Raw genomic sequence first — 27,317 nt, forward strand, 5'->3', positions numbered from 1 at the left:
TCTAGATTATCTATCATTTTTCTGTAAGTATTTTGGTCTATGAATCACTTATGTAAAGATAAGAAGGATTATTAACCAGAATATCTGGGGTGGCTAAACCACCTCACTGTATCATTCATTTCTTTTTGTTGTTGTTGTTTTCTACATATTTATTTTTTCCTCTTTTTTAATTTATACTTATTTATTAAGTTTTTATTAGTGAAACACCATGAGGTACAGTTGTAGACTTGCAATTTTCTGTGCTTGGGTTTCAGTTATACAATGATCATTCTTAAGTTGATGTTGACCAACTGGCCTGCATTCTCCAGGGCCTTTTTATAACCAGAAGCAGATTCACTTTCCAGCTACTATGTCCCTGCAATCTACATGCACAAAAACTTCTGCTGTCTCTCAGGCCCACATCCAGAAATTACATATTTGGCCTTCTACCTTAGTACAGTGGCATGGAGCGATAGCACAGCAGGGAGAACGTTTGCCTTGCACGTGATCAACCCAGGTTCAATTCCTCTGTCACTGAGAGTATTCCACCTGCATGGCAGAGCCTGGCAAGTTCCAGTGGCGTATTCGATATGCCAAAAACAGTAACAACAAAGTCTCACAATGGAGACGTTACTGGTGCCAGCTCAAGCAAATCAATGAACAATGGGTGGATAGCACTACAGTGCTACGGGATTAGTGTATCAAGAACTCACTCCTTCAAATATCTATGCACTTAAAAATGTATCTTCAAAATATTTAAAACAACTGCTAATAGACATGTAGTGGCAGGCTTTAACACTCTTCTGTCATTCTTGTATAGATCAGCTAGGCAAAATTCAATAAGGAAACTAGCTTTAAAGGAAGAAATGAAAGAGATGGGCCTAAGGGGCTTATTATTGCCCTTCATCATCCAAAATCTGAGTGCACATTTTTATCCAATGCACATGAAATATTCTCTAGGATAGACCACTTCCTGGGTCACAAAATATATCTCCATAAAATTAAGAAAGTTGAAACCATATTATCTATCCTCTTAGACCACAATGTTTTGAAATTGGAATTTAAACACAAACAGAAAAGGGGAAAAACATTAAATACTTGAAAATATAAACAAAATAAAATAAACAGGAAAAAAATAACCCCCAAGGTCCCAAGTATTCTGGGGGAAGAAAAACTATTCCAGGCTATAAATAAAACTGTTTTTGTCTCTTAATATAAGAAACTTCTTTAATAGAAAATGAAAATATAAACAATTTAATTTCTCTTTAGCTCTATATTTTCATCCCTCCCTTCTTTTTCTTTCTTCCTTCCTTCCTTCCTTCCTTCCTTCCTTCCTTCCTTCCTTCCTTTCTTTCTTTCTTTCTCTTTCTTTTTTCTCTCACTTTCTTTCTTTCTTTCTTCCTTTCTTTCTTTCTTTCTTTCTTTCCCTTTTTCATTCTTTCTTCTTCCTCTGAAATTTTCATTAATATTTCAGAAATATGCTATAGCTATACCACACCCATCACCAGAAAATCAGCACTCGATCATCACTCTTTATATCCACAGTCCCTCCCAGGATCTTAGTCCTGTTTATTTATTAATTTAATTTGGACTATCCCAAGAAGTGCTTAAAGACATGGAGGTCCCTCCTGGTGATTTTCAGCTAAGCAAGTCAACAATTTAATGCAAGGATCTGAAGATTTACTGCTTTTCAGGTCTTGCATTGCCAGGATTCAATGATGTAGTCTATATGAAAGACTTGGCTTCTTACTAAAATTGATAATAATTTTGAAGGTGTACTAAGCACCTTTACATCTTTTCAGAGTATTTCGATATTATTGGTCTTCTATTAAAGCTGGTTCACTGATACATATTATTCTTGTTAACATTTTTACACACAATTAAAGAAGCTTAAAATGTTAAAAAATAAATCAGGCAACTATACAAAGCCTACAAATAAGAGACACACACGTAAATATATATATTAAACTGCAAAATTCAGAGAAATTTTATTTCCTTGACATTACAGTGACATAAGATAGTGACCACGATCTTCACATTTTGTGCATATCTTTGGTCACTTTTCCTCATCTGGGTGAATTACTCTTCACTTATGATTTTTGTGTGAACCTCTCGGCTCTTCACCCGCAATTTGTTGACCTGGGACTCAGCAATGTCAGCCCGTTCCTCAGCCTCTTCCAGCTCATGCTGGATCTTGCGAAACTTAGCAAGGTTGACATTGGATTGTTCCTCCTGCAAAATTAAGGACATTTGAGAAAACAAAAGAAGTTGACATTTTTCTGATCCTTACTCCCTTTGCTAGAAATGGTTATAGGATTTGCTTCATGAATAAGAAAATAAAAGAATCTGTTACTTAGCAACATACTTATTTGTGGGTGGGTCACCTCACTTTCTTGCCTCTATGAATGAATGAACTTTCAGCCACCCACTCAGTCTCTCGTTTGACTCTCTTCCTGGAAAACTTAAGATGTTATCATGACAACATGGAGTTCAAAGTAGTAAAACTCATTCCTACCTTGATTTAGGAATCAATTTGAATCTACCTGTTTCTACAAAACAGATATTTAAAACTAGGCACAGTAGTAGTGCTGGTTTCTGAGAAATTTAAGGAATTAGAATTAACTCAAAATTAATAGTATGGAAAAGGTAACTGCAGCAAAATGATAAAAGGTAGACATATAGAGGATGGATTTATCCTGAAGTTAAATAGTACTTAGTTTCAGAGCTGTCTTCTGCATAGACCAATATGAGTAGTAGTAATTACTACGAGTTGTAGGGTATTCTACATAGAGAGCGATATGAGTAACCAACAAGCATAAATGTGCTAGTATGTCTGAAAAATAGCTTAAAGAGGTAGTTGAAGAAATAAATATGAATGCCTAAGACTCCATGGTTGGTTGTAATTTTTTTTCACATACTAAATAAGTATTTGTTTTCATACAGAATTTTTTATGTACATGTCTGGTACCCAGGATGGAACCCCCAAAGAATTATATCCTACCACTGAGCTACATTATTTTCTCTATAATCCCAATTTGTGTTCTTTGTTATAAAATTTTTTACATAAAATTTAGGTTTCACAAAGCCTATCTTTGCTCCCAAACATTTCTCTTTCACTGAGGAGATACTCACAGCCTCTTCAGCTTGTCTTTTGTAAGCTTTAACTTTGGCTTGTAATTTGTCCACCAAGTCCTGCAACCTGAGAACATTCTTGCGGTCCTCCTCAGTCTTAAATAAAAAAATAAATAAATAAAAAAAAGAGCAAAAATGTTAGTGTCTTCATTTGTTTATACTTAAATTTTTTTTAGGCCACACCTGACTGTTTGGGGCTAGGGGGCGCCATTTCCCATGAAGACTGGGGAAGCATGTGGTGTCAAGATAAAGCTGGGTGGGCCATAGGCTATAACTCCTAAATGATCTCTTGATCCCAGTAGCATCGTTTTATTTTTTTTTTTAAAGTAACTCCATTGAAAATTGTATTGGAAGCATTAGGACCTAGGGAACAAGGAAGCACTTCTCACCTGGTAAGTGAGTTCCTTCACTCTTCTCTCATGTTTGCGAAGCCCCTTGACAGCCTCCACATTTCGCTTCTGTTCATTATCAACCTCATTTTCCAGCTCCCGTACCTGGAAGAGAATGAGAGGATTAAACTTTTGGCCATAACTGATTGTGTGACAGGCTGAGAATGGAATGAAAAGTTGGAGACCCACCCTGGCCTCCAGTTTCTGGATCTGCTTCTTCCCACCCTTCAGGGCCAGCTGCTCAGCCTCATCCAGACGGTGCTGCAGGTCCTTCACTGTCTGTTCCAGGTTCTTCTTCATCCGCTCCAGGTGGGCGCTGGTGTCCTGCTCCTTCTTCAGCTCCTCAGCCATCATGGCTGCCTATTCAGCAACAATAAAGTCAGATGAGACACAGGAGATAGCATATCTAGATCCGAGTTTGAATGAGCCTGTGTTTCCCTTTGCTCACATCAGTGATGGCCTTCTTGGCTTTCTCCTCTGCATTGCGGGCTTCCTGGACAATGTCCTCCATTTCTCCCTGGATTTGAGAAATGTCTGTCTCCAGCTTCTTTTTGGTGTTGATCAGGCTGGTGTTCTGTTTCAAATTAACAAAAAAGAAAAAAAAACACATTTTAATTATAATTGTATAGTTTGCATATGTACTCAGGTTTAAATGACTGGTATAAGAAATATTCAGATTAAAAACTAAGTTGATTTCAAGTTTATGCTGTAGTCTTTCTCTGAATTGAAAAATTCCACTAAACTTTCCAAGGCAAAATTAAAATTTTGATACCATGTATTTTACAGATCATGAAATATCACTATTCATGAAAAATGAATTCTTTTGAATTGTTCCATAACATTTGTTGACTGTATATTTTCTTCATCTGTTCAGGATGAAGAAACTAAACCTCACCTGGGTGTGTAAGAGTTGTACACGCTCACTGGCATCTAGAAGCTCTTGTTCTGCCACCTTCCTGCTCCTCTCCGTCTGCTCCAGGGATGCCCTTAGCTCTTCAATCTCAGCCTGCATTAGGTTAGCTCTGCGCTCCACCATTGCCAATTGTTCCTTAAGGTCATCTTGGCCTCTGATGGCATCGTCCAAATGTAGCTGAGTGTCCTTCATGGAAAGAGAAAATGGCTCATACTCATGCTCCAATCAAGAATACACTTTAGCATCATATATACAGAGTATTATATTGTAAAGGAAAAATGTCCAAATTCGTCTAATGACAAATTATTTGTAACCTAGGATAACAGTAATACAAAATTTTAGATGAGGAATATATATTTAGAAATGAACCAATAGTGTTCTCATATATATATATATATATATATATATATATATATATATATAAAGTCCACTTAGATGAAGTGATTCATTTGCTAGTCTGTAGTTAAACTCATCACTTTTTGCCTGACTTTCTCTCACTGCTTTGTTTTTGCAAATGAAGAAATAAACCTTACCTTTGGTTTTCCAGAAACAAGATAATTTTCAGATATGTGCATAAAATTTTCAACTTAATATATTATTTATATGAACCAAAGGATAGTCCTCTCCAGACATGAATATTTGAAGTATACAATAACACCCCGGCTATGTGACACTATATAGTTTTTATCCACAAAGTTACCTTCAATATTCCTTGTGTGTTTCTCAGATTCCTTATTGCCTCAGCAGCCTGGCGATTGGCATGGTTCAGCTGAATTTCCATTTCATTAAGGTCTCCCTCCATCTTTTTCTTGATCCTAAGGGCATCATTCCTGCTCCTAATTTCAGCATCTAGGGTGCTTTGCATTGATTCCACAACTCTGAGATGGTTCCTCTTTAACTGATCTATTTCTTCATCCTTTTCAGCAATTTTCCGGTCAATCTCAGATTTCACCTGATTTAACTCAAGTTGGATGCGAAGAATCTTGCCTTCTTCATGTTCAAGAGATCCCTTTTAAAAAAGGAACATCAAGTTAACTAAAGAACTTTTCTTTCATATTATTATGATGCTCAGAGCATAAAACAAAATACATATAAACTTTCATGTATTTTAATTTAGTCTATTAATTCTATCTGAGAATAAATCATCCCCTAGTTTTCCAAGATGATAGTTCCCAGTTGCTATTAATTTTTCAATTTACTTATAATGAATAAATAAGCAAAATAAATATGTACCTCTGCTTCCTCTAGGGCAGCCTGCAGTTCACTCTTCTCTTGATCTATTTGTTTCTTTATTTTTTCCAATTCATGAATATGCTTTCCTCCTTCAGCAATTTGTTCGGTAAGGTCAGAAATCTCCTCTATAGTTTTAATAATAATATATTGAAATCAGTTTAGACAAATAACTAATTTAAAAGGTACTTTATCATTTTTGAAATAGAATTTTACAAAGACTCACGCTGTAAGTTCTTATTCTCTCGCTTTAGAGTTTCAAGGTGGTCCAGAGATTCCTCATAGGCATTCTTGACCTTAAACAGTTCAGTGCTGAGAGAACGAGATTCCTTCTGAGAAGCTTCAAGTTCAGCCTGAGTTTCTTCATACTTCTGCTTCCATTCTGCTAGGACCTGCAATTACATTGATAGTAAGCCTCTGTAACTAAGAAGAATGTCATTCCCTGCCTAGGAAGTGGATCACCAGGGTCTACCTTATCAAAGTTCCTTTGTTTTTTGTCTAGGGCTGCACAAGCTGCGTTTGTTCTTTCCACATCAATCATGAGGTCCTCCACTTCATTCTGAAGTCTTTGTTTGGTCTTCTCAAGAGAAGCACATTTGGAATTCACAGCCTCTACGTGCTCTTCAGCATCCTGAAGACGCTGGGCCAGTTTCTTTCTGAACAGTGAAAGTGAACAAGTGCAGAGTCAGCATTATCACCATCAATGTTATAAATCTTTCAACTAGGAAAATATTTATCCCAAAACTTTGACCTTATATTATTAAGATTTTCTAAAATATTTTCTCAGTGAACATTTTATCTACCCCAAATTCTATTTTTTTAGTGAATTGTTATATTTATTTCAAGGATAGTCAAACATATTTATGTGATCTGTGTGTGCAAATATGTGTCCATGTTGTGGTGATGGTGATGGTGTATAGACGTTAGTGTGTGTGAAGGGGACATAGAGATGGGAAAAAAGAGGGAGAATAGCAGAAGGAAGAGAAAGGAAAAGAAGAGAGAATGTATGAATGCGAATTTGAAAAAATAGAAACATGAACAAGAGGCATATTAGCAATGAACATCAATTGAATCGGATCTTTAAATATTTTCTATATAAGGTCCTCCTTATAAAGTAGGAAATTGTGTTCCAGTATGACATGCTTAAGGTCATGTCAAGAATCAGCAATTCTCTTGTTGGTAAATCATAATAGTAAGTATAATATTGGTGGACTGCTCAAATACCCTCCAGTTGCTCCCCAATCCAATTCACAGCATCCCCTAGCTCACACTCTTATCTCAAATGCTCCTCCTACAAATATTTGCCAAAATATATCTTTCTGTTTTATTCTAGCAACTACTAAAAGTAAGTCAAATTTAAGAAAATATTCTTCTCTGGAAATACCACAATTATTTTCTCATAAGTTTTATTCCATAGTATTAGTAGCACTGTAGCACTGTCCTACCATTGTTCATCGATTTGCTCGAGTGGGCCCAGTAACGTCTCAGTAATTGTGAGACTTGTTGTTACTGTGTTTGGCATATTGAATATGTCATGGGTAGCTTGCCAGGCTTTGCCGTGTGGGCAAGATATTCTCAGTAGCTTGCCGGGCTCACCGAGAGGGGTGGGGAAATTGAACACGGCTCTGCCCGGCCGGCCACGCGAAGGCAAACGCCCTACCACTGTGCTATCACTCCAGTAATTAGTAAATAAATTTATTGATACTGGCACTTAGTTAAATGGTGACAAAGAGTGATGGTCCTATTTTGAACTTCCAGTACTCTAGGAATATATTTATTAAATGCAAAAAATGGCAATATTTATTATATGCAATTAAGTATTGCATATAATAATTGCAATATTATATGCAATTATTTTATGCATATAATAATAACAAAAATAATTATTATTTATAATTATAATAAATAATTATTTTTGTTATTATATGCATAAAATAATTATTATATGCACCACGTAGTGTTGTTTTTCTTTTCTTTTTGTGTTTTTGGCTACACCCAGAGATGCTCAGGGCTTACTTCTGGCTCTGTGCTCAGAGATCACTACTAGCAGGGTTTAGGGAACCATATTGGGTGCCAGGGATTGAAATAGAGCTAGCAGCATGCAATGCAAGTGACCTACCTGCTGTATTATTTCTCTGTCCTCATCTATTTTTTCTTATCTTAAAGTAATTCTACTTACTTCACAAATTGTATGCTAATAATTATTAATTTATCTTGGCTTAAGGAAATTAAGATGCTTTTGTAATAGAGCAGAGTGAAGAGAGATCTCTGGTCCTGAGCTGTTCTCTTATGGTTATACAGTGGGTTTTGGAAAGAAGAAATTCTTTAGCTATGTTTGCACATAGAGTAGTCTCTATTTTAATATTATTTGTTTTTGGCAGTGCTGGCGATTAAACCTAGGGATTCACACATGTAAGGTATGCACTCTACCATCATACTACATTCCCAGCCATATTCCTTCATTTTCAATGTTTATTTATGGCCCCCTCACAAAATGTCCATACTTGGCCTCCTCCAGCTCCTCAGTGCGTTGAATGGCGTCTGTCTCATACTTGGTCCTCCACTGGGCAACCTCACTGTTGGCCTTGGACATTGCCCTCTGCAGCTCAGCCTTGGCTTCCTGCTCCTCCTCATACTGTTCCCGCAGCAGATCGCAGTCGTGACGAGCTGACTGCAGAGCATGGGCCAGGGCATTCTTGGCCTGGACCAACCAAAAAGTGTGAGTTTATGTACTGATCACTGGTATTCTATATGTGAAAATGTCATGCTACGAAGTTTAATGGTGGAAAGTATGAACTGGAGAATACTTACCTTGGTCTCTTCTTCTAGCTGCCTCTTTAATTCCTCAATCTGTTGTGTAAATGCTTGTTTACCTCGGGATAACTGTGAAACCAGAGCATCTTTCTCATCTATTTGTCGTGAATATTCACCTGTAAGAGACAAATTATGAGTGTTTCTACTCTAGGTAAAGAATCATTGAAGGAATAAAATAACATTAGATAATTAAAATATTATTATAACTAAAACAACCTTGAATATAATATTTTATGTTATAGAGTAACTTGAGAGTTTTAATGTTGATGGGAAACTATTTTCTGCCTTTTCAACCCCTATTATCAAAACTACTAAAAGATATAAATGAAAAAGTATACAAAGTTTCTTCGATATTTTTGCATTTGAGTTTTTCCCTAGATATTCTAAACACAAATACTGATCAGGAAGTATACTTTTCCCATTTGTAGCTTATTATTATATTACTGTCTTAAACTAAAAGAAAAATAAATAACAAGTAAATGATTAGTAGGTTTATCATTAGAGTTTTTAATTGACATTCAGTGGTTTAGAAAAGTATTCATATTTTTTCTCATGCTGAGAAAAAAACTGAGTTGGACCAGTGAATCCAACTCTCCCAAGGACTCTAACACCCCCTCCTCTTAAACCCCAACTTCAGTACAGATGTTTGAATCATCAATTATATTGCTTTGTTTTAACTTTGCTGTGTGTCTCTAAGTTCCATATATGAAAGAGAATATTCTCTATCTTTGTCCTTTTGACTGACTTCACTAAACATGATACCCATCAGTTTTATCCATGTTGCTACAAATTTTATGATTTTGTTCTTTCTTAGAATTGTAATAATATTCAATTGAATAGCCTTTGAGTCCTGCTGAGTGTGGCACCTGAATCCTTTTTATTTTTTAAGAAGAAAATGAAATGCTTTAGGTTTTGTTAAGCACCACAATGGAACATATACCCATTGCTCATCCTTAAGAGCAGTCTAAGTGAAAGTAGGCTATACTCTGTAGGTGTGTTGGTTGTTTAAATATATAAATGATGTTCCCACATAAAATTGGCAATGATATATTTCTCAGAACTTATCCTCCTTGAAAGAGACACATGAGTAAACCGGATGTAGTCTTGTTTTACATTCTAACTCTCCAAAAATGGTCAAGTGCATTTTCCTGACCTGATTCTGTATGTAGACGTGCCTTCTGGGTTGATAACTCATTTATTAAGCGTTGTTGCTCCTCTTCCTTTGTTTTCACTTCACTAAGTTGGTCTTCTAATGTACGGCACATTTTTTCTAAGTTACCCTGTGGTGGAAAGTGAAAATTGGAAAAGATGATACATTAATATGTGTAAGACAAGATTTGTATATATAAACTATTGAAAGAAAGGTCTAGTTTTTATTATTTTTTTCTCTATTTCAAAGCTATGTACAATGTCAAGATACATGTACAAGAGAGGGTTATAATTTTGTCCAAAAGAAACAATAAAATATTGTAAAATTTATATTACTGTTTGGGGGCAAAAGGTACAATTATTTAAATCCTGTATCATATAGAATATGGTTTTTAGATATTTTTCTATAATTGTATTCTTTCATTATAATAATGAAAAGGTTTGAAATCATATATACAATTAATATATGAAGACTTAAGTGATTCAATTCAAAGTAATGATGCCTCTTGGGAATAATTTTAATAAATTATTTGGTATGCATCAGTCATATCTAATTCATTTGAAATAACATCAGAAGTTTGTATAAATTATACAATTAGATATATATTTGGGCTGGAGCAATAGCACAGTGGATAGCACATTTGACTTGCATGTGGCCCACACAGCTAACCTGGCTGATGGGGGTTCGATTCCTCTGCCCCTCTCAGAGAGCCCAGAAAGCTACTGAGAGTGACTCGCCCACATGGCAAAAGCCTGCAAGCTACCCATGACATATTCCATATGCCAAACACAGTAACAACAAGTCTCACAATGGAGACATTACTGGTGCCTATTTCAGCAAATCGATGAACAACGGGAGGACAGTGACACAATGATTTAATCTATTAAATTTTTTGAATTGCTGCATAAAAAGAAAAAAAGGGACATATTAATAAAAACCTTGGCTTTGGAGACGGTCTCCATATTGCTAGCAAGATCGTCTATCTCCATCTTCAGCTCACTCTTCTCCTTCTCCAGCTTCTGCTTGACCCTCTGCAGGTTGTCTATCTGCTCCCCAAGCTCGGCCACACTGTCTGCGTGCTTCTTCCGAAGTGCTGCAGCGGTGGCTTCATGCTGCAGGGTGGCCTCCTCCAGGTCCCTGCGCATTTTCTGGAACTCGGCCTCCCGCTTCTTGTTCATCTCAATCTGGGCTGAAGTGGCCCCTCCAGCCTCTTCCAGTCGCTCGCTGATCTCCTCCAGTTCCCGGGAGAGGTCAGAGCGCTGCTTCTCTGCTTTGGCCCTGGAAGCCCTCTCTGCCTCGATTTCTTCTTCCAGCTCCTCTATGCGGGCCTAAGAGTGATACGTCAATGATAATGTGAATTCGTGGCATTTTTGGTTCCTTTAATGCTCAGAAAAGATGACGAGTATAGCATACCTGTAACTCCTTGATTTTCTTTTGCAGCTGCATCCCAAGGGCCTGCTCGTCTTCAATCTTGCTTTGCAGATTGCTCATTTCAAACTCTTTCCTGTCAGAAGTGCAATGGTTTGAACCCAATGAGTTTTCCTACTAGTCTTCTTTTCTATATATAACTCGTTATACTGCGTTTAGATTATGAATTACATGCTTTACATGTCAATAATGTATTGTTCTCATTGCTTGCTTTCTAAAGACCTTTAAAATATATGTTTCATCTGAATTGAGTACAATTAGAAGATTACAACTGAATTCAATGATACTCACTTTTTAAGTTTCTCATCCAGTTGTTGCTTGTCATTTTCTATATCCATTGTGGATTCTTGAGCCAACTTTAGGTCTCCTTCCAGTTTTCTCTTTGCTCTTTCTAAATCCATGCGGAGTTTCTTTTCTTGCTCCAGAGACCCTTCCAGCTAATTTTATAACAAATAGTTTATTTATTTATTTATTTATTTAGCCATTCTTGTGTTACTAATCTTTGAAGACATAGGGGAATTTTTAATTCATGTTCTACAATCTGAATTTGCCAGGTAAATTTTAAGCATACCAAATAATATAGAACACTGTTATTTCTAAATCAGAAGTTAGAGAATTAGAACTCTATTGATAATTCTATATCACAGTTGTTTATTTCATCTTAAGGAAAATGCTGTATCTCTCATACTCACATCATCCACCTGCTGCTCCAGCTTAGTTTTAGCTTTGGTCAGGGTGTTGACCTTGTCCTCCTCTGCCTGCAGGTCATCCAGGGTCTGCTGGTGGGCCTCTTGGAGGGCCTTCTTCTCCTTGGTCAGCTTTGCAATGTTTTCATCTAGACCCGCCATCTCTTCTGTGAGGTTTTTCACCTTTAGATTTTACCAGTTATTGGAATATTAATGACATCTTTTTATTTTTGAAAAACATTAAATACTTTTGGTAAAAATCAACCTGAGCTAGAGAATAGAAACTAGAAGATAACCATTATCTTCAAAACTGAAACATACCTCTAGAATATAAATGTCATTGTATATAGAAATGGTGAAAATTACTGTGTTGATATGACTATGACTCCATTTTTCTTTTAAATTTAATAATTTTAAGATTAAGATTTTAAGTTACTTAGTAATACGGTAGCATTCGTAAACAATATAAAATAGAGAATTATTTTACCTTGTTCTCTGTCGCATGCTTCTCCTTTTCCACCTTCGCCAGTGTCAGCTCAAGGTCATCTATGTCTTTCTTCAGTTCTGAACATTCATCCTCCAGCTTCCTCTTCTTGGCCGTCAGTTCAGCATTGATCTCTTCCTCATCCTCAGCTCGCTCAGTTAGCTCTTTGATTTTGGCCTCTAGCTGGATTTTGGTTTTGATCAGCTGGTCACATCTTTCTTCTGCATCTGCCAAGCCATCTGCTTCCTGATAGGGAGAAAGAAAAAAATTTATTTTTCACTAAGCCAGAGTTTCTCAAAGTGAGCAATACTATCACACCCACCCACTCCCACGAGGGAGCTACTTGTATGATGTAGGGGAAAGAAAATAACTTCTAGTGCAGTTAGGGGGTAATTTCTGTTTATTTCCAGGGGAAACTGAGTGGTTTTTTGTTGTTGTTGTTTGGGTTTTGGGCTCACACCCAGTGATACTTGGGGGTTACTATTGGCTCTGTTTTCAGGAATTACTACTGCTGGTGCTTGGGGAACCATATGGGATGTCGGTGATCAAACCTGGTTCACTCATGGACAAGGCAAATGCCTTACTATTGCTACTGCCCAAGTGTTTTATTAATTTTTTTAAAGGCCAAACAAATTTGACCCTTGGGATCTCAAAACACATATCGATATATTAAAAGTAATAAATTTAAATTACTTAATCAGTTTGATCAACACATAAACCCACTTCTAAACTTGAAAAAAATGGGGGTTGTCTGTTAAGTATTTCTAAATATACCACTCCTGGCTATACTCAGTTATCTGGGCCAGATGGTTCAATGTCTGTTATTCAGCACTTCTTAGGGCCTATGATGTTGGGAAGCATTATGGCCAATCCAGCAATGCTGGGAGGAGGCTCTGTGATGCTGGGGATAGAACCAGTGTCTTACATATACAAAAGAAAATATCCCTGATATCTCATTCCCTGAACTTCTCAACGTGAAAAAAAAAGTCAAATGGGCAAACTAATAGTAATTTCTAAATATAATAATAGGAGATATTCTCCCTCAAATTATCTATGCAATGAAGGTTAAAACAGAAAACTAAATTTATGGGCAAAATCAAACTCTCTGTTACTTTAGAAAAGGGGTTTTGAGAAAGAAAGAGGGTAGTTGTCTGCCATAGAGGCAAAGGGAGGGGTGGGGACACAGGGGACATTGATGGTGGAAAATGTAAACTGGTAGAGGGGTGGGTATTTGATCATTGTATGACTGAAACTCAAACATGAAAGTTTTGTGACCATAGCTCACAGTGATTCAATAAAAAGAAATAAAGAAATAAATAAAAATTCAAAAAAGAAAAGAGGCTTCTTCTCTCTTAAATTCAGTTTACTCATAACTCATTTAGTCACAGAGAAGATTAACTTAACTTTTATTTCTGCCCAGATTAATTTTTTTAAACATCTGAATTATGCATAAAATTACTCAATGAAGAGAGAACAATCTACTATAAAAATAAGGTTCACTAAAACCCAAGGACAGTAGAAACAAGGGCCAGGAGAACTGGTCCACTGTTGGAAGTCTGCCTCAAGGGTAGAGGGAGAGGGCAGATGGGATAGAGAAGGGACCACTGTGACAATGAGACAATGATGGTTGGAGAGATCACTCTGGATAGGAGATGTGTGTTGAAAGGAGGTAAAGGACCAAATATGATGACCTCAATCTCTAATGCAATCTTAATGCCCCCAAATAGAGAGCGAGTAAGAAGAAAAGTGCCTGTCATAGAGACAGATGTGGGGCGGGGGTGGAGATGGGGTGACAAGTGGGGTGACAAGTGGGGTGACAAGTGGCGGGAGGGATATTGGAATTGTACACTGGTGGAGGAATGGGTGTTGGAACATTGCATGACTGAAACCTGATCATGAACACTTTGCAACTGTGTATCTCACAGTGATTAACAAAACTATTTTTTTAGAAAAAGATTCAGTAAAGAAACTACAGCGCCTTATGGATCTATTTCTGATTTACTAACTAGGTGGCTAACTGAATCTGTTCTACAAATGCACGTGTGAATGTTTTAGCATAATCTGTGACTGTAGATATATTGTTTCTTCTACAATATTACCCTCTTGAAAGGCAAATAAACTAATACATTAGAAAACCTTTCTTTTTAAATAGTTTTAATTGGGGCGTCTCCAAAGCACAGGAGCTCCAAGAAATTCTTAGTCAGTTGGGCTAGTGGTTAATGTGAAAGCCCAAGGGTCTGTGCTGCTCAGTCTCTGAAGTGATACCAGCTAGCGAGAACACACCTGGATGTATGTGGGGGTTTCTGGGCAGGGATGTCCCTGGGGCCACGCAGTGCCAGGGATCAAACTAGTGCCAGTTGCATGTGAGACATGTGTCTTAACCTCCTCTCTACGGACTTAGAACCATTTCCTTATAAACATTAAATTAAAAATACATTGATAATGCAATATTGTCACTGTCACTGTCCTCCCATTGTTCATCGATTTGCTCGAGCGGGCCCAGTAATGTCTCCATTGTGACAATTGTTACTGTGTTTGGTATATCAAATACGTCACGGATAGCTTGCCAGGCTTTGCCATGCGGGCGAGATACTCTCGGTAGCTTGCCGGGCTCTCGGAGAGGGGCGGAGGAATCAAACCCGGCTCGGCTGTATTGGCCGCTTGCAAGGCAAACACCCTACCCACTGTGCTATCGCTCCAGCCCAGTGCATTGTTAGATAATAAGATAAATCTGTGTATATGTATTATGCATAAAGCTCACAGATTGAACTTGGAGCTGTAGGTCATTTTTCTCTTGCATCAGAGCCACCATTTTCTCTTCAAGTTCTTTCCTTTTTGCCTCTGATTTAGCCAACTCTTCTTTGGCCTTTTCAAAGTCTTCCTTCATGTTGGCCATCTCCTTCTCTGTCTCTGCGCTCTTGAGCAGGGGCTTGATCTTGAAATATAGCTTCATCCAGGGCCAGTGCTTCACATTCATGAAGGCACGAACATTGTACTGGATGCAGAAGATGGACTCTCTGTAGGAAGTAAAAAGGATTCAAATGAAGACCAAGTTTAAAGTGACTTAACAAAAAGTATTGCATTGGATTAGGGTATGACAAAGTAGAGAGAGAAAGATAACTTGGACTTAGTCTCTCACCTCCTCTCCATCATTTTCTTAAACTCCACCCTCATCAGGTACCCTCTGCACATTGCCTGGGTGCGTGTGATTAGCTGAGCCAGTTTTTCATCTCGCATTTCCTCAAGAGTTCCCAACAGGCCAGCTTTAAAGAAAACCTTGCCAAAGAAAAAGTTCAATATGTTACCTTCATTTGTGACAAAGTCAAAAGGTGATGAAATTATGCTATATTGAAACTTAGGTTGGAGGTACCTTGGTATGGCCAAATTTGTATTGAGTATGGTCAATGTCAATAGACCCCAGAAGTTTCTCAGAAGCCTTCTTGCTATCTATGAACTGACCCTCTGGAATAGCACTTGCATTTAAGACCTTGTACCTACCAGAATAAAAATATACATAAATTAGTTTTCCTTAACGGCAAAAAGAGGTGCACAATTGTTAGTAACTCTCACTGAAAAATAATATATTAAGTTTTGGAGAAAAAAATCCATTACGAAATCCAAAAGTACTTTTTGTAGAACTAGTCAAGGTGTGAAATATGCATGGCAATGTAAACCAAAGCTTTCATTCATTTTTATGCAGTCTTTGAAATATAGCCTTCTATTCTTTAAGTAAAGTTTAAACATATCTGAATTATGATGATATTGATATAAACTGTAAATACTGAAAGGTTTGGTATTGAAAGTAAGTTCACAAACCTCTGTTTGAAGTCTGCATAGAGGATTCTGCTTGGGAATCCCTTCCTGCAGATGCGGATCCCTTCCAGCACACCGTTACACCTCAGCTGGTGCAGTACAAGTTCATGCTCCATGGCCCCTATTAAAAACATGTTTTCTATGTAATTGTTCAATGGGATATCATTCAAGGCATGCAAGTTACCACTGAGCCATACTTCAGGCCTTGGAGTCTTAGATATCAGACATGTCTTACCAGGAGTTTTAGTTTCATTGGGAATGAGACAGCGTACAAAGTGAGGGTGAGTGCTCCTTAAATTGGTCATCAGCTTATTTAAATTTTCCTATAACACAATATGGAAAAAATTTATAAAGTTTATAATTGCATCTACATGCAAGACTCTTATCAATGATCTAAATGGGCAATGTACTTTCATTTGATATTTTAGTGAGATTTTTGATGATTTTTGACAAATTATGATGGTCAACAGAAATCATGTGTGCAAAGACAGAAAAGTAGGGATTACATAAAATAGGCAAATTGTTAATCTGTTTTTTAAGCATTGCTATTCAAAGCAAATTTTCACTACAACTTTGTTCATAAGAAATAAATATAATGCATATAGCGGTTGCTCTTAAGAGAGAGCTTGTTTTCATATGAAACTTGCTCAATATCAATTATTTAAAATTTGGGACTTAAACGGGTCATTTGGGCTTAAGGCTTGATTTAAAGAACCACATTGTGAGGTTTTTTTGTTGTTTTTCATAAAGCATTTTTCAGACCCTGTTTTAAAAAAACTATATCACTACTTTTTTCAGTTTCATTTACAGATTTCTTTCAAAAACTTAAGATTATGTTAATTTTTATGAAAATGATATTTAGACTTTAATAATATGCTATACCCTGAACAGAGCAGACACCGTCTGGAAAGAAGAACCCTTCTTCTTGGCACCTTTCTTTCCACCACCACCACTTTCTGAAAAATAAAATAGAAAAATATTTGTAAAAGCCCCATAATTTCATACTCATTAGGATTGCCAAGATTTCCTTTGGTACTTAAATTTGTATTTTTCCACTTATATCAGTTCTATTATTCTTTCCAGTTCTTCATTTCAACTGCAGGTTGAAAACATAAAATCTCTGATTTATAGGCATCCAGGAAAAAACCAAAAATTGTGCACAAAAAGGTAGCAGTGCAGAAATATTAGGAGTTCTATACTCTGGCAAAATCAATTCCTTGTGACATAGTGCACACATTCCCCAGTGAAGAGTCATATGTTAGGTTCCTGGTAGGGAGTCTAGTAATTTGCCAGAACGTTTTATTTTTATTACCTATTTATTTGTCTTTCTTTATTGTTTCATTTCTCCCATCTGAGAGTACTTAGAGAGAGAAAAATTTCAATTTTTCAAGCAAAGGGTTTTCTTTTCTCTGGTTCAGCTGGGTCTTTGAAAGATCCAATACTATTACGATTTTAAAGATGATATTTTGAAAGATCAATACTACTATAATGTTCTATGATCCTGAATAAATCCTTAAACCTCTATGAGTCTTTGTCCTCTTTGATGAAATGATGCTGTGGAAAAAATGATCCAAAGTGCTAATACTGACTTTGAAAATTGTTTGTAAAACTACACCATGCATATTAGATCTAATTCTTTTCATTAGCTCCATACTGACTCGAATTTTCATGTTAGGTTTTTAAAAATATCCGATAATATATTTCTATTTTTCCACTCACATTAATATATAAATAATATTCAAAATTACCTGCTTCAGCAGCTTGTCCCCCAGAGAAAAGGAAAGCCAGAGTCTTTAGTCCAGACTTCTGGTACAGCCCGACCACAGTCTCATTCAGGGGGTCCTTGTTCTTGTCCAGCCAGCCAGCAATGTTGTAGTCCACTGTGCCAGCATAGTGCACCAGGGAGAAGTGGGCCTCGGCCTTGCCTTTGGCAGGCTTGGGCTTCTGGAAGTTGTTGGACTTGCCCAGGTGCTGCTCATACAGCTTGTTCTTGAAGGAGGTGTCTGTGGCCTTGGGGAACATGCACTCCTCTTCCAGGATGGAGAAGATGCCCATTGGCTGGAAGTGAAATTTAAAAAGATACATGATAAAGATTCTCTCACAGAAATATGCGTCAATAGATTATGCCCTTGGTGAAAATATGAAAATGCAATGTTCAAAAAATACTTATAATTATAAAACTTCTAATGACATGATCCTACTCTATCGCCTTCCTTCAATTACAGAAATGTGAAATAATGATGGACAGAGGGTATATGAGAACCAGGAAAGCTAGAAAGTATTGATGGAGAACAAGGAAGGCCATTTGACACTTTATGTTTAGAATATAAATTGAATTCTAAAACTATTATTACAAAGTTGAATTTTTTTTTTGTAAGTGAGTGTTTCTAAAATACACTCCTACTGTTTGCAATGTCTTTCAGTTTGAGGTTAGATATGACAAAAGTAGGAAAGAGAAAAACTCAAGGATAATGATTAAAATTAATCCATTTTTAGAAGAAAATATTTAATCTTAATTTTGTATCATTAGAATTGTACTCCAAATTATGTTTCTCACTACTGTGGAGATAAGTGATAATGATTTTGCTTTGTAAGCAGATTGACTTCAGTGGCAAACTTGATGTGAAAGACTGATAGAAAATTAAACATTGTTGATTTTGCTTCAGTTACAAATTGTGTCCACCAAGTTATTTTGATGTTTCAGAAACTTAAATGCTAGAGAAGGAAAAAAGTATCTTACATGAGGACAACATACTTCTTATGAACATAGTATGCTAGCAAGTGAAAATATATATTTCTCCAAATTGTTTAGACCTGGTCTTAAACTATTATCTAACATGTTTTTATAAGTTTTGACCTAAATATTCGATGCTTTCCTGAGTGGATGGTGGATTTATTTTTGCCTTCTGATTTCTAAGGGTGGGATTCACACATAACCATAAACTTTATTAATAGAAGTATTACATAGTGAGTTCTCAAGACACTTTTGGAAGTGCTTAATAATTGATATTGGCAAGTGTTAACATACTTGGAACTGATGTATCCATTGATCTATTCTTTAAATTATGAGAAATTCAAGGAACATTTTTCTAGGTGAGCCATAAAAGGGCTTTTTGTATTCAGTATTTATCATAGTGTAATGACTAAAGAACTAAAGAGCTAGCTTTTCAACCTTTAAGACATCCTACTTTGATATTCTTGATGATACATATGCATTATACAGTTGTGGGTCTAATAAAACTGACTATTTAAACATGGATTTAATATATAGGAACTTATTAAAACATCACTAGAACTAGTTGTAAATTCTTCAATTCTGTCATGCACACAAAATCATACAGAAATAAAAGGGAGAATAAATTTATTAGGGGTACAAGTGTGAATCAAAGTGCCACTGTGTATTTTTGTTGTGTGTGGTCATTTTTTTCTACAATGAACTTTATTCATCAATAGCATTATTTAAACATACTCAACAAGTAGAGTACAAACATACTTCATAAATTATCACTGCTTTTTTAGAGTTGGCAATGAAGACAATATATTTCTAATGGTGGGAAGTCATACTTGCCTTCTCAATGAGCTCAATGCAGGCAGCCAGGTCCATGCCAAAGTCAATGAACTCCCACTCGATGCCTTCCTTCTTGTACTCCTCCTGTTCCAGCACGAACATGTGGTGGTTGAAAAACTGTTGCAGTTTCTCGTTGGTGAAGTTGATGCACAGCTGCTCTAAGCTGTTGAACTATAAGAGATAAATATAGAAACTAATCATAATTTAATTACTTGTATCTATCAGAAACAATTGATATTTTCTCCTGAATTTAAAGTGTTTTGGTTTATGTGGTTGCATATATTTAGATTATTTTGTTAATAAGTGACATAATTCTAAACAAAGAATTGACTCCTCAAAATCTTAGCTTTCAAGACCAGGATATTATGCAAAATTCTATTTAATAAAAAAGATTTCAAATGTTTCCTTTGGAGAACCTTAAAAAATATATTTATACTAAACTCAGGATAGATTCTATTTTAACCTTTCACTCACATTCTTTGAGAGTTCTAGATTTGAATGAACACCTTTTTCTGTTAATACCTACTTAGCTGTTTATTTTTCATCTTTTCCTCTCTTTATAAAGAGAAGTTTTAAAGCTCTAAGAAGATGAATGTGGTGATTCATGATTTGTATTTGACACTTTTTTGGTAAATTTGTAACTCACATCAAAGATCTCAAAACCAGCAATGTCTAAGACGCCAATGAAGTACTGCCTGGGCTGTTTGGTGTCCAGCTGCTGGTTGATACGGGTGACCATCCACAGGAACATCTTCTCATAGATAGATTTTGCCAGAGCACCCACGGAGTTGTATACCTTCAAGAACAGAAAGAGTTCATCTTTAAAAATTGGAGGCAATACTGGACCCTTCAGGGTCCTGCGGTTCAAATAAATGGGTCAAGGGGCATTAAAGACATCTTTACCTGCTGTACAGTCTGGCCTTTTGTGACATACTCATTGCCAACCTTGACCCTGGGATAGCAGAGAGCTTTGAGGAGGTCAGCAGAGTTCAGACCAGTCAGATAGGCAGCTTTGTCAGCAACTGGATAAACAAGAAACAAGCAATGAGACAATTATAGCTGGCACAATTTCAGGTGTGAATGATTAGAATGAAAAAATTTTGCTCAAACAAGTAAATGTGCATACGTAGCAAAACTTATTCACTTTCTTATATGGCATCAGAAACATTGCCACCTTAGCTAGAAATTTTGTTTGAGATGATAATTTGGAATTGGGGGAATTGGTGACCTGTGAAATACTTGAAATATAGCAAAATTAGACTCACAATAAACCCTACCCTAGCAGTAGTAATAATAAAAATATTTATAGTTTCCCCCAATGTATGAGGGTATACAATCTATCAACTGAATTTTTTAGAAATTAAATTAAGGGGCTGGAGCAATAGTACAGTGGGTAGGGTGTTTGCCTTGCACGCAGCCGACCCAGGTTTGATTCCCAGCATCCCTGAGCACCATCAGGAGTAATTCCTGAGTACAAAGCCAGGAGTAACCCCTGTGCTTTGCCGGTGTGACCCAAAAAGCTAAAAAAGTAAATTAACTAATAGCTTACAAAAATGTCAATGAAAAGCAGAATGAACAAAAATCATATCTCTACAGACATTCCCTGTAAAACACAGGCATTGTGTTATTTTTGTCCATCATCATGTTGAAAACACAGTTTTCAACTACCAGTAACTGATGCTATCAGTTCTGTCACTGGAAGGATATCAATAAGAAGTGGTACCTTCAGTGCCATCTGGCTCCGCCTGCTCCTCTCTTTGCTTTTGCTTGAATTTCATGTTCCCATAATGCATCACAGCACCAGTGAGCTTGTAAATGGCCACTTTTTCATCAGAGCTGAAACCCAGGATGTCCACAGCACTCTATGGCAACAGGTAAATTTAACCAGTCGTAATTATAACCAAGACAGCGGGTTTAGCCTCCCCACTTTTTTTCCTCTTGAGGTTTGACTACCCCTTAATTATAGGAACTCTTGTTTCCCTGCCTTTCTCCCACATAATAACACAAAGAGATATGTATCAGCCTCCCTAGAGGGTCATATAAATAGTAAATACATTATAAGTTTTGTTCACATTGGAAAGCTAAGAAGCTTATGCTGAAGGAAAGTATTGTCTATTTTTAGTCTTTCTGCTAATGTTATCTACTAATCCAATTGTATACAGGAAAATAAATATTCTTCTTTCTGCTTTTACCTATTACTTACATCAGTTGCCATCAACTCTTCCTGATCATCAATGCTAGGAACTGTGATTTCACCTTGACTGACAAAAGCAAAGTCATATGGGTTGGTGGTGATCAGAAGCATTTCTGTACACATAGAAAGGAACAAATATATAAAGAGTTAGTTTGGTAACCAAAAGCTTTTCATATAGACTTCTGTAAAAAACTGTTATTCTTTATTGGCAGAAATAAATAAAATTTTTCTTACCAATAAGCTCTGGTTTCTTATTGGACATGATTTGATAAAAGATATGATAACTCCTTTCAGCCTTTAGCTGGAAAGTAACTCGGGATTTCTCTAGAAGATCTAGAAAGTCAGATAAAACACTTTTAAAATACAAAAGGCCACATGGAAAAGTAAACCATACATATAGATAACAATAAGGTTTTCAACATACGTCATTGAAAGAAAATATTCTTAATCACCAATATTTGATAACTTACATGTTTCAATATCTGCAGAAGCCAGTTTACCCGTGGCACCAAAATGAATTCTGATGAATTTACCCTTAAGAAGGCAAATGGGAACTTATTAAAAGGCTATGGACCAAATATAAAAAAACAATATTTCCAGTATATGTATATGTGTCATTTATGATTCTCATATAGGAGACTTACAAAACGAGAGGAGTTGTCGTTCCTCACAGTCTTGGCATTGCCAAAAGCCTCCAGTAGGGGGTTGGCACTGATGATTTGATCTTCAAGTGTCCCCTTAAAAGAAAGAAATAAGATAGATTAAAAAAAAACCTCCTGAAAAATTTGAGTTACAGTTTGTTAAAAATCAATTCCAACTGACATCCTTTATTCCTTTTCTACCACTTCCAGTGTTCTCTTATTTCAGGAGAACAGAAATACTGTATAAAGTAAGAAAGGGAAAAAGCTGGGGCAGAGGGCACTCTGGTCAAATAGCCTTATTTGTAAATTCTCAAGCCGTTATGCATCCTAGAAAATGTTTATAATAAGTTTTGCCTTTTAAATATGCTAGTACATTTTGTTCTCTCAAATCCTTTCAAGAGTTGCTTTCCAAATTCTGACATCACATGCAATTCATGTCGTGGTTCTCACAAACCTTAGTCAAATTTAAAAGCTGATTATTTATTATTTGCTCGAGCGGGCCCAATAATGTCTCCATTGGAGACTTTGTTGTTACTGTGTCTGGCATATCGAATACGTCACGGGGACCTTGCCAGGCTCTGCCGTGCGGGCGAGATACTCTCGGTAGCTTGCCGAGCTCTCCAAGAGGGGCGGAGGAATCGAACTTGGGTTGGCCATATTGGCTGCGTGCAAGGCAAACGCCCTACCGCTGTGCTATCGCTAACGAATATTATGCCCACCTGCATTTTGCCAGAAGGAGCTTCCTCCTTCTTTTTCTCCCCAGTAACTGCAATTGTTGCAAAGTACTGGATGACACGCTTGGTGTTCACAGTCTTTCCTGCACCAGATTCTCCACTGTCAAATCCAAAGAGAAGACAAAGTCAGAATTGGAGCTCCAATAATCACTACAAAATTCAACAGAAAAAGCTTAAATCTACGTACGTAATCAGAATGGACTGATTCTCACGATCTGTGAAGGAAAACCCAAAGATAAATTTAAAAACAAACTCAGTACATAGATTAACATAGTATTAAATAAATTGTCTTTGAAAATTCCCAATTCACAAAAATGAAAGTATCAATTGCTTTCATAAGATCCTTCTAAAATAAGTAGGAAAAGGTGTGCTACTAGATTAGTATTTCTAATCCTTGTATCTTTGCTGTGGTAAAATATGTAATGTATTATTTTATCATGCACTGTAGCACTGTCCTCCCATTGTTCATCAATTTGCCCAAGCGGGCACCAGTAACATCTCACAACAAATTGTGAAACTTGTTGTTACTGTTTTTGGCATATTGAATACATCACGGAAAGCTTGCCAGGCTTTGTCGTGAGGGCGAGATACTCTCGGTAGCTTGCTGGATTCTCCGAGAGGGGTGGAGGAATCGAACCTGGGTTGGCATGCAAGGCAAACGCCTTACCCACTGTGCTATCGCTCCAGCCCTACTATCCAAGAAATTAGTCTATCAATATCAGATAAATAATAAGCAATGACCCATTTAGTAACCTTGTTCATAATTATAAATCTGTCATACTCTGAATCAATGTTCAACTCAAATGTTGTCCCATTTACTGTGTTAAATTTGTTACCATAAGAGCACAATACTTACTTTTAAGGGAAGATGCCATTATAATTAAAATGCAGATTCAAATCTGGTTAATTGAGCTATGTCATTGATTTATATTTCTAACACAAAAATTCAAGAATTTGGGGCTGGAGCAATAGCACAGCGGGTAGGCGTTTGCCTTGCATGCAGCCAGCATGGCCAACACAGGTTCAATTCCCAGCATCCCATATGGTCCCCCGAGCACGGCCAGGAGCAATTCCTGAGTGCATGAGCCAGGAGTAACTCCTGAGCATCGCCGGGTGTCACCCAAAAAGCAAAAAAAAAAAAAAAAAAAAGAAATTCAAGAATTTCCTATATTTGCACTTTTAAATATATTTCCTCAATTATTATACTATTAATTGCATCAAACTACTAATTATGTTACTATGTGTTGAATTTTTTATTCTCAAAGTAATATCCCTGGATAAACAAATTTTTCATAAATGGCCATAATTTTAATTGTGGGCTCACTCACCAGTCAGCATGAACTGATAGGCATTGTCAGAGATGGAGAAGATGTGGGGCGGGGCCTCCTGGCGCTTTTTGCCTCTGTAGGCAGCCACCACCTCGGGGTTATACACCGGCAGCCACTTGTAGGGGTTGACGGTGACACAGAAGAGCCCAGAGTAGGTCTGTGAAATATGACAAGGTTTTTCAATTAGTAGGGGGACCTAAATATTATCCTAGTTCACATAAAGTTCAATGTTTTTGTTCTTTTAGTATCTCCCTTTGACACCTGCTGCTGCTTTCCAATTATTTTAGCTTTAGATAATTAACACTCTACGTGCACATTTTCAAAGATATCAGACAACTAACAAAATTGCTTGCATTAAGATAATATTGTAGTTGGCAGGGGAGTGTACAGCAGTCAGCCAAACAGTGTTGGACCTCTGGAACCATATATGGTCCCGTAGGCACCACCAGGGTGGACCCTATCTATAGATCCAGGAGAATTGACCACAGCTAGGTGTGGTCTCAAACACACACACAAAAATTTTAATAATAACATCTGAAACTTATATCTCATTGGTGTTAACTGTCACAGAATATGGAGTTAATGAAAAGAATTGGCCAAAGGTCACTCACGTAGATCATCCAGGCTGCATAACGCTCTTTGAGGTTGTACAGCACAGCGGGTTCATGCAAGTGAGTCATCATGGCCATGTCCTCAATCTTGTCATATTTCGGAGGGTTCATGGAGAATACTTGATCCTCCTTAACTGTCACAGTCTACAAGAAAAAACAGGGTCCAGTATGCGTCAACTAAGTGACAGGAGAAAGACTAGGCCTACCTTCCGTGCTTCCTCCCGCTCTCCAGACTTACAGTCCCAGCTTCAGTCTTCACTGTGACCTTCCCAGACTCCCTGCTTTGAACAGTGCTTTTCACATAGGATTCTTTAGCATCTACCACGAAGACAGAGTTCTTGGCATCGAAGGGCTTGTTCTGGGCTTCGATTCTCTCCTTCTCAGACTTTCGGAGGTAAGGAGCAGCCTCCCCAAAAACTGCCATCTCCGCGTCGGAACTCATGGCTGCGGGTTATTTCGGACACGCCACGTGTACCTAGTGGGCGACACCAGTCAAATGAGGTTGTTCTCTCAATCTCCCAGCAGTCATGCTGATTAGACATCCCAGCCTTCAGGGAATTCTCCCCTACTCTAGATAAGTATGCCAAGGGATAGAAAAACTGATTTGAAGGCCTTATGTTGGCAGACTAAATTTTGTATTATTTTAAGCCTCTATTCCATCCTTCATACTGTGAACCTATCTTGAATAAATAATGCCATAGAACTGATGCTTCAATCAGGAATGTTTCAAATGTCTCAGTGGGCTCAGAATCTATTCTTTTTGGCTTCCTTTTCTTTACTTTTCCTATTCTCTCCATTTATGGTGGTGTGGATAAAGAAATGGAAAACAGCTACTTTCAGTGACTTACAATATAAATAAAAACAAAAACAAACAAACACTGTCCTCCCGTTGTTCATCGATTTGCTCCAGAGGGCCCAGTAACGTCTCCATTTTGAGACTTGTTGTTACTGTGTTTGGCATATTGAATATGTCATGGGTAGCTTTGCCCAGCAGGTAAGATACTCTAGGTAGCTTGCTGGGCTCTCTGAGAGGGGCAGAGGAATCGAACTCAGCTCTGCCAGGCTGGTTGCACACAAGGCAAATGCCCTACCGCTGTGCTAATCTTTTTTTTTTAAATATTAAATTTGGAGAGATAGTACAGCAGATAGGGTGTTTACCTTGCATGCAGCCAACCTAGACCTGGAGTAGAGACCCTGCATGCATATAATCCCAGAGCCCCTCCAGGAACAATTTCTGAGCACAGAGCCAGGACTAATACAGAGCACACTTGTGTGGCTCATAAACCAATAAGTAAGTTAATTAAATAAAAATGTAGGTATATAGGCAATTTTTCCCCTGCACCTGTAACTGGCTAAAATCAGACATATAAATTGGATGTAAAATCATTATAATGTATTATATAAAAAAATTCTTCTGTTATTTTATTTTCTGTTATTTTTTTTCTGAATTAGGAACACTTTTATCAGTTCCTAAACTTTGTGAAAGTTGACAGAGTTATTAAAGGAAAACATAACCTTGAAAGTGTCTCTGCAAAAAATCTCAACTTTTAATAAAATTTTATAATAAATGCATATTTAGTTTATTGTTTGCTTTATGGCTAGATGGAGTACATTTTAAAATATCTAAACCTTATTTTAAAATATATATCTTCCTTCCTCCTGCATAAAGTTTTGAGCCAAAATGTACTTAGAATAATTTTCCACTGAAAAGCTACTCATGAGACATTAAGGTCTTTTGCCCTGTGACAAGGACATGATGAGAGATGAGTTAGAGAAGGTCACCCTTGTAGAGTGGAACCGGGTCTGTTATGAAAAGCAATGTTTGGGCTGCCAACAGCAACGACAACAGCTTCTTCTATGCTTTCCAGAAAGTCTTTTGTCATCAACATCACAATTCCTTTTAAATATAATATTAGATGGAGAATTTGCCACAAACTATCTAAAACTAACTTAGCAGATATATTTTCAGGAGACAACTATTAGAATATTTAGTGTTAGGGTATATTTTTCAACAAAAAGAAATGTTATTCTGATATTTTCCCCTGGATTTTGATTATATGCGCAGAATTTTTTCTTTGTTTTTGTTTCAGGGGTTGTACGTTATGGTGCTCCTGACTTACTCCTGGCTCTGTATTCAGAAGTAATCCTGGTATGTGGTGCTGGGGATTGAACGGATTGAACGGGAGGCAGCTGCATGCAAGGCAAGTTCTATACCCCTGTATT

General features: G+C 37.0%; 1 protein-coding gene across 1 annotated transcript; it reads right to left on the reverse strand.

Moving 5' to 3' along the window:
- Window positions 1-1,946: 1,946 nt before the first annotated feature.
- LOC130027259 (myosin-4) lies at window positions 1,947-25,536 on the reverse strand. Its single transcript, XM_056117933.1, has 38 exons — window positions 25,333-25,536; window positions 25,095-25,238; window positions 24,484-24,640; window positions 23,343-23,370; window positions 23,141-23,255; window positions 22,425-22,517; window positions 22,251-22,314; window positions 22,015-22,113; window positions 21,790-21,893; window positions 21,310-21,448; window positions 20,490-20,608; window positions 20,233-20,382; window positions 19,587-19,757; window positions 17,767-18,076; window positions 16,901-16,974; window positions 16,254-16,341; window positions 16,022-16,139; window positions 15,576-15,699; window positions 15,345-15,481; window positions 14,967-15,222; window positions 12,209-12,451; window positions 11,728-11,904; window positions 11,327-11,472; window positions 11,021-11,111; window positions 10,546-10,935; window positions 9,611-9,737; window positions 8,455-8,573; window positions 8,148-8,344; window positions 6,116-6,299; window positions 5,870-6,035; window positions 5,647-5,771; window positions 5,114-5,422; window positions 4,396-4,599; window positions 3,949-4,074; window positions 3,690-3,860; window positions 3,501-3,605; window positions 3,112-3,207; window positions 1,947-2,211 (listed from the first exon to the last, which is right to left on the reverse strand). Exons 1-38 carry the CDS (start codon window positions 25,534-25,536, stop codon window positions 2,059-2,061), a joined length of 5,823 nt encoding a protein of 1,940 aa, XP_055973908.1. The 3' UTR covers window positions 1,947-2,058.
- Between the last annotated feature and the right edge of the window lie 1,781 nt (window positions 25,537-27,317).

The sequence above is a fragment of the Sorex fumeus genome, unplaced genomic scaffold (genome assembly GCF_029834395.1).
Source record: "Sorex fumeus unplaced genomic scaffold, SorFum_2.1 ptg000036l, whole genome shotgun sequence".
NCBI lineage: Eukaryota > Metazoa > Chordata > Mammalia > Eulipotyphla > Soricidae > Sorex > Sorex fumeus.

Excerpts from the sequence above, each read along its gene's own strand:
- LOC130027259 (XM_056117933.1), bottom strand. The coding sequence starts at position 25,536 with ATGAGTTCCGACGCGGAGATGGCAGTTTTTGGGGAGGCTGCTCCTTAC. Across the intron at positions 8,574-9,610 it reads ACGTCTACATACAGAATCAG|GTGAATATTCACGACAAATA; the intron begins GTCAGGAAAATG and ends TGTCTCTTACAG. Across the intron at positions 5,423-5,646 it reads CTGCCCTAGAGGAAGCAGAG|GGATCTCTTGAACATGAAGA; the intron begins GTACATATTTAT and ends CTTTTTTAAAAG.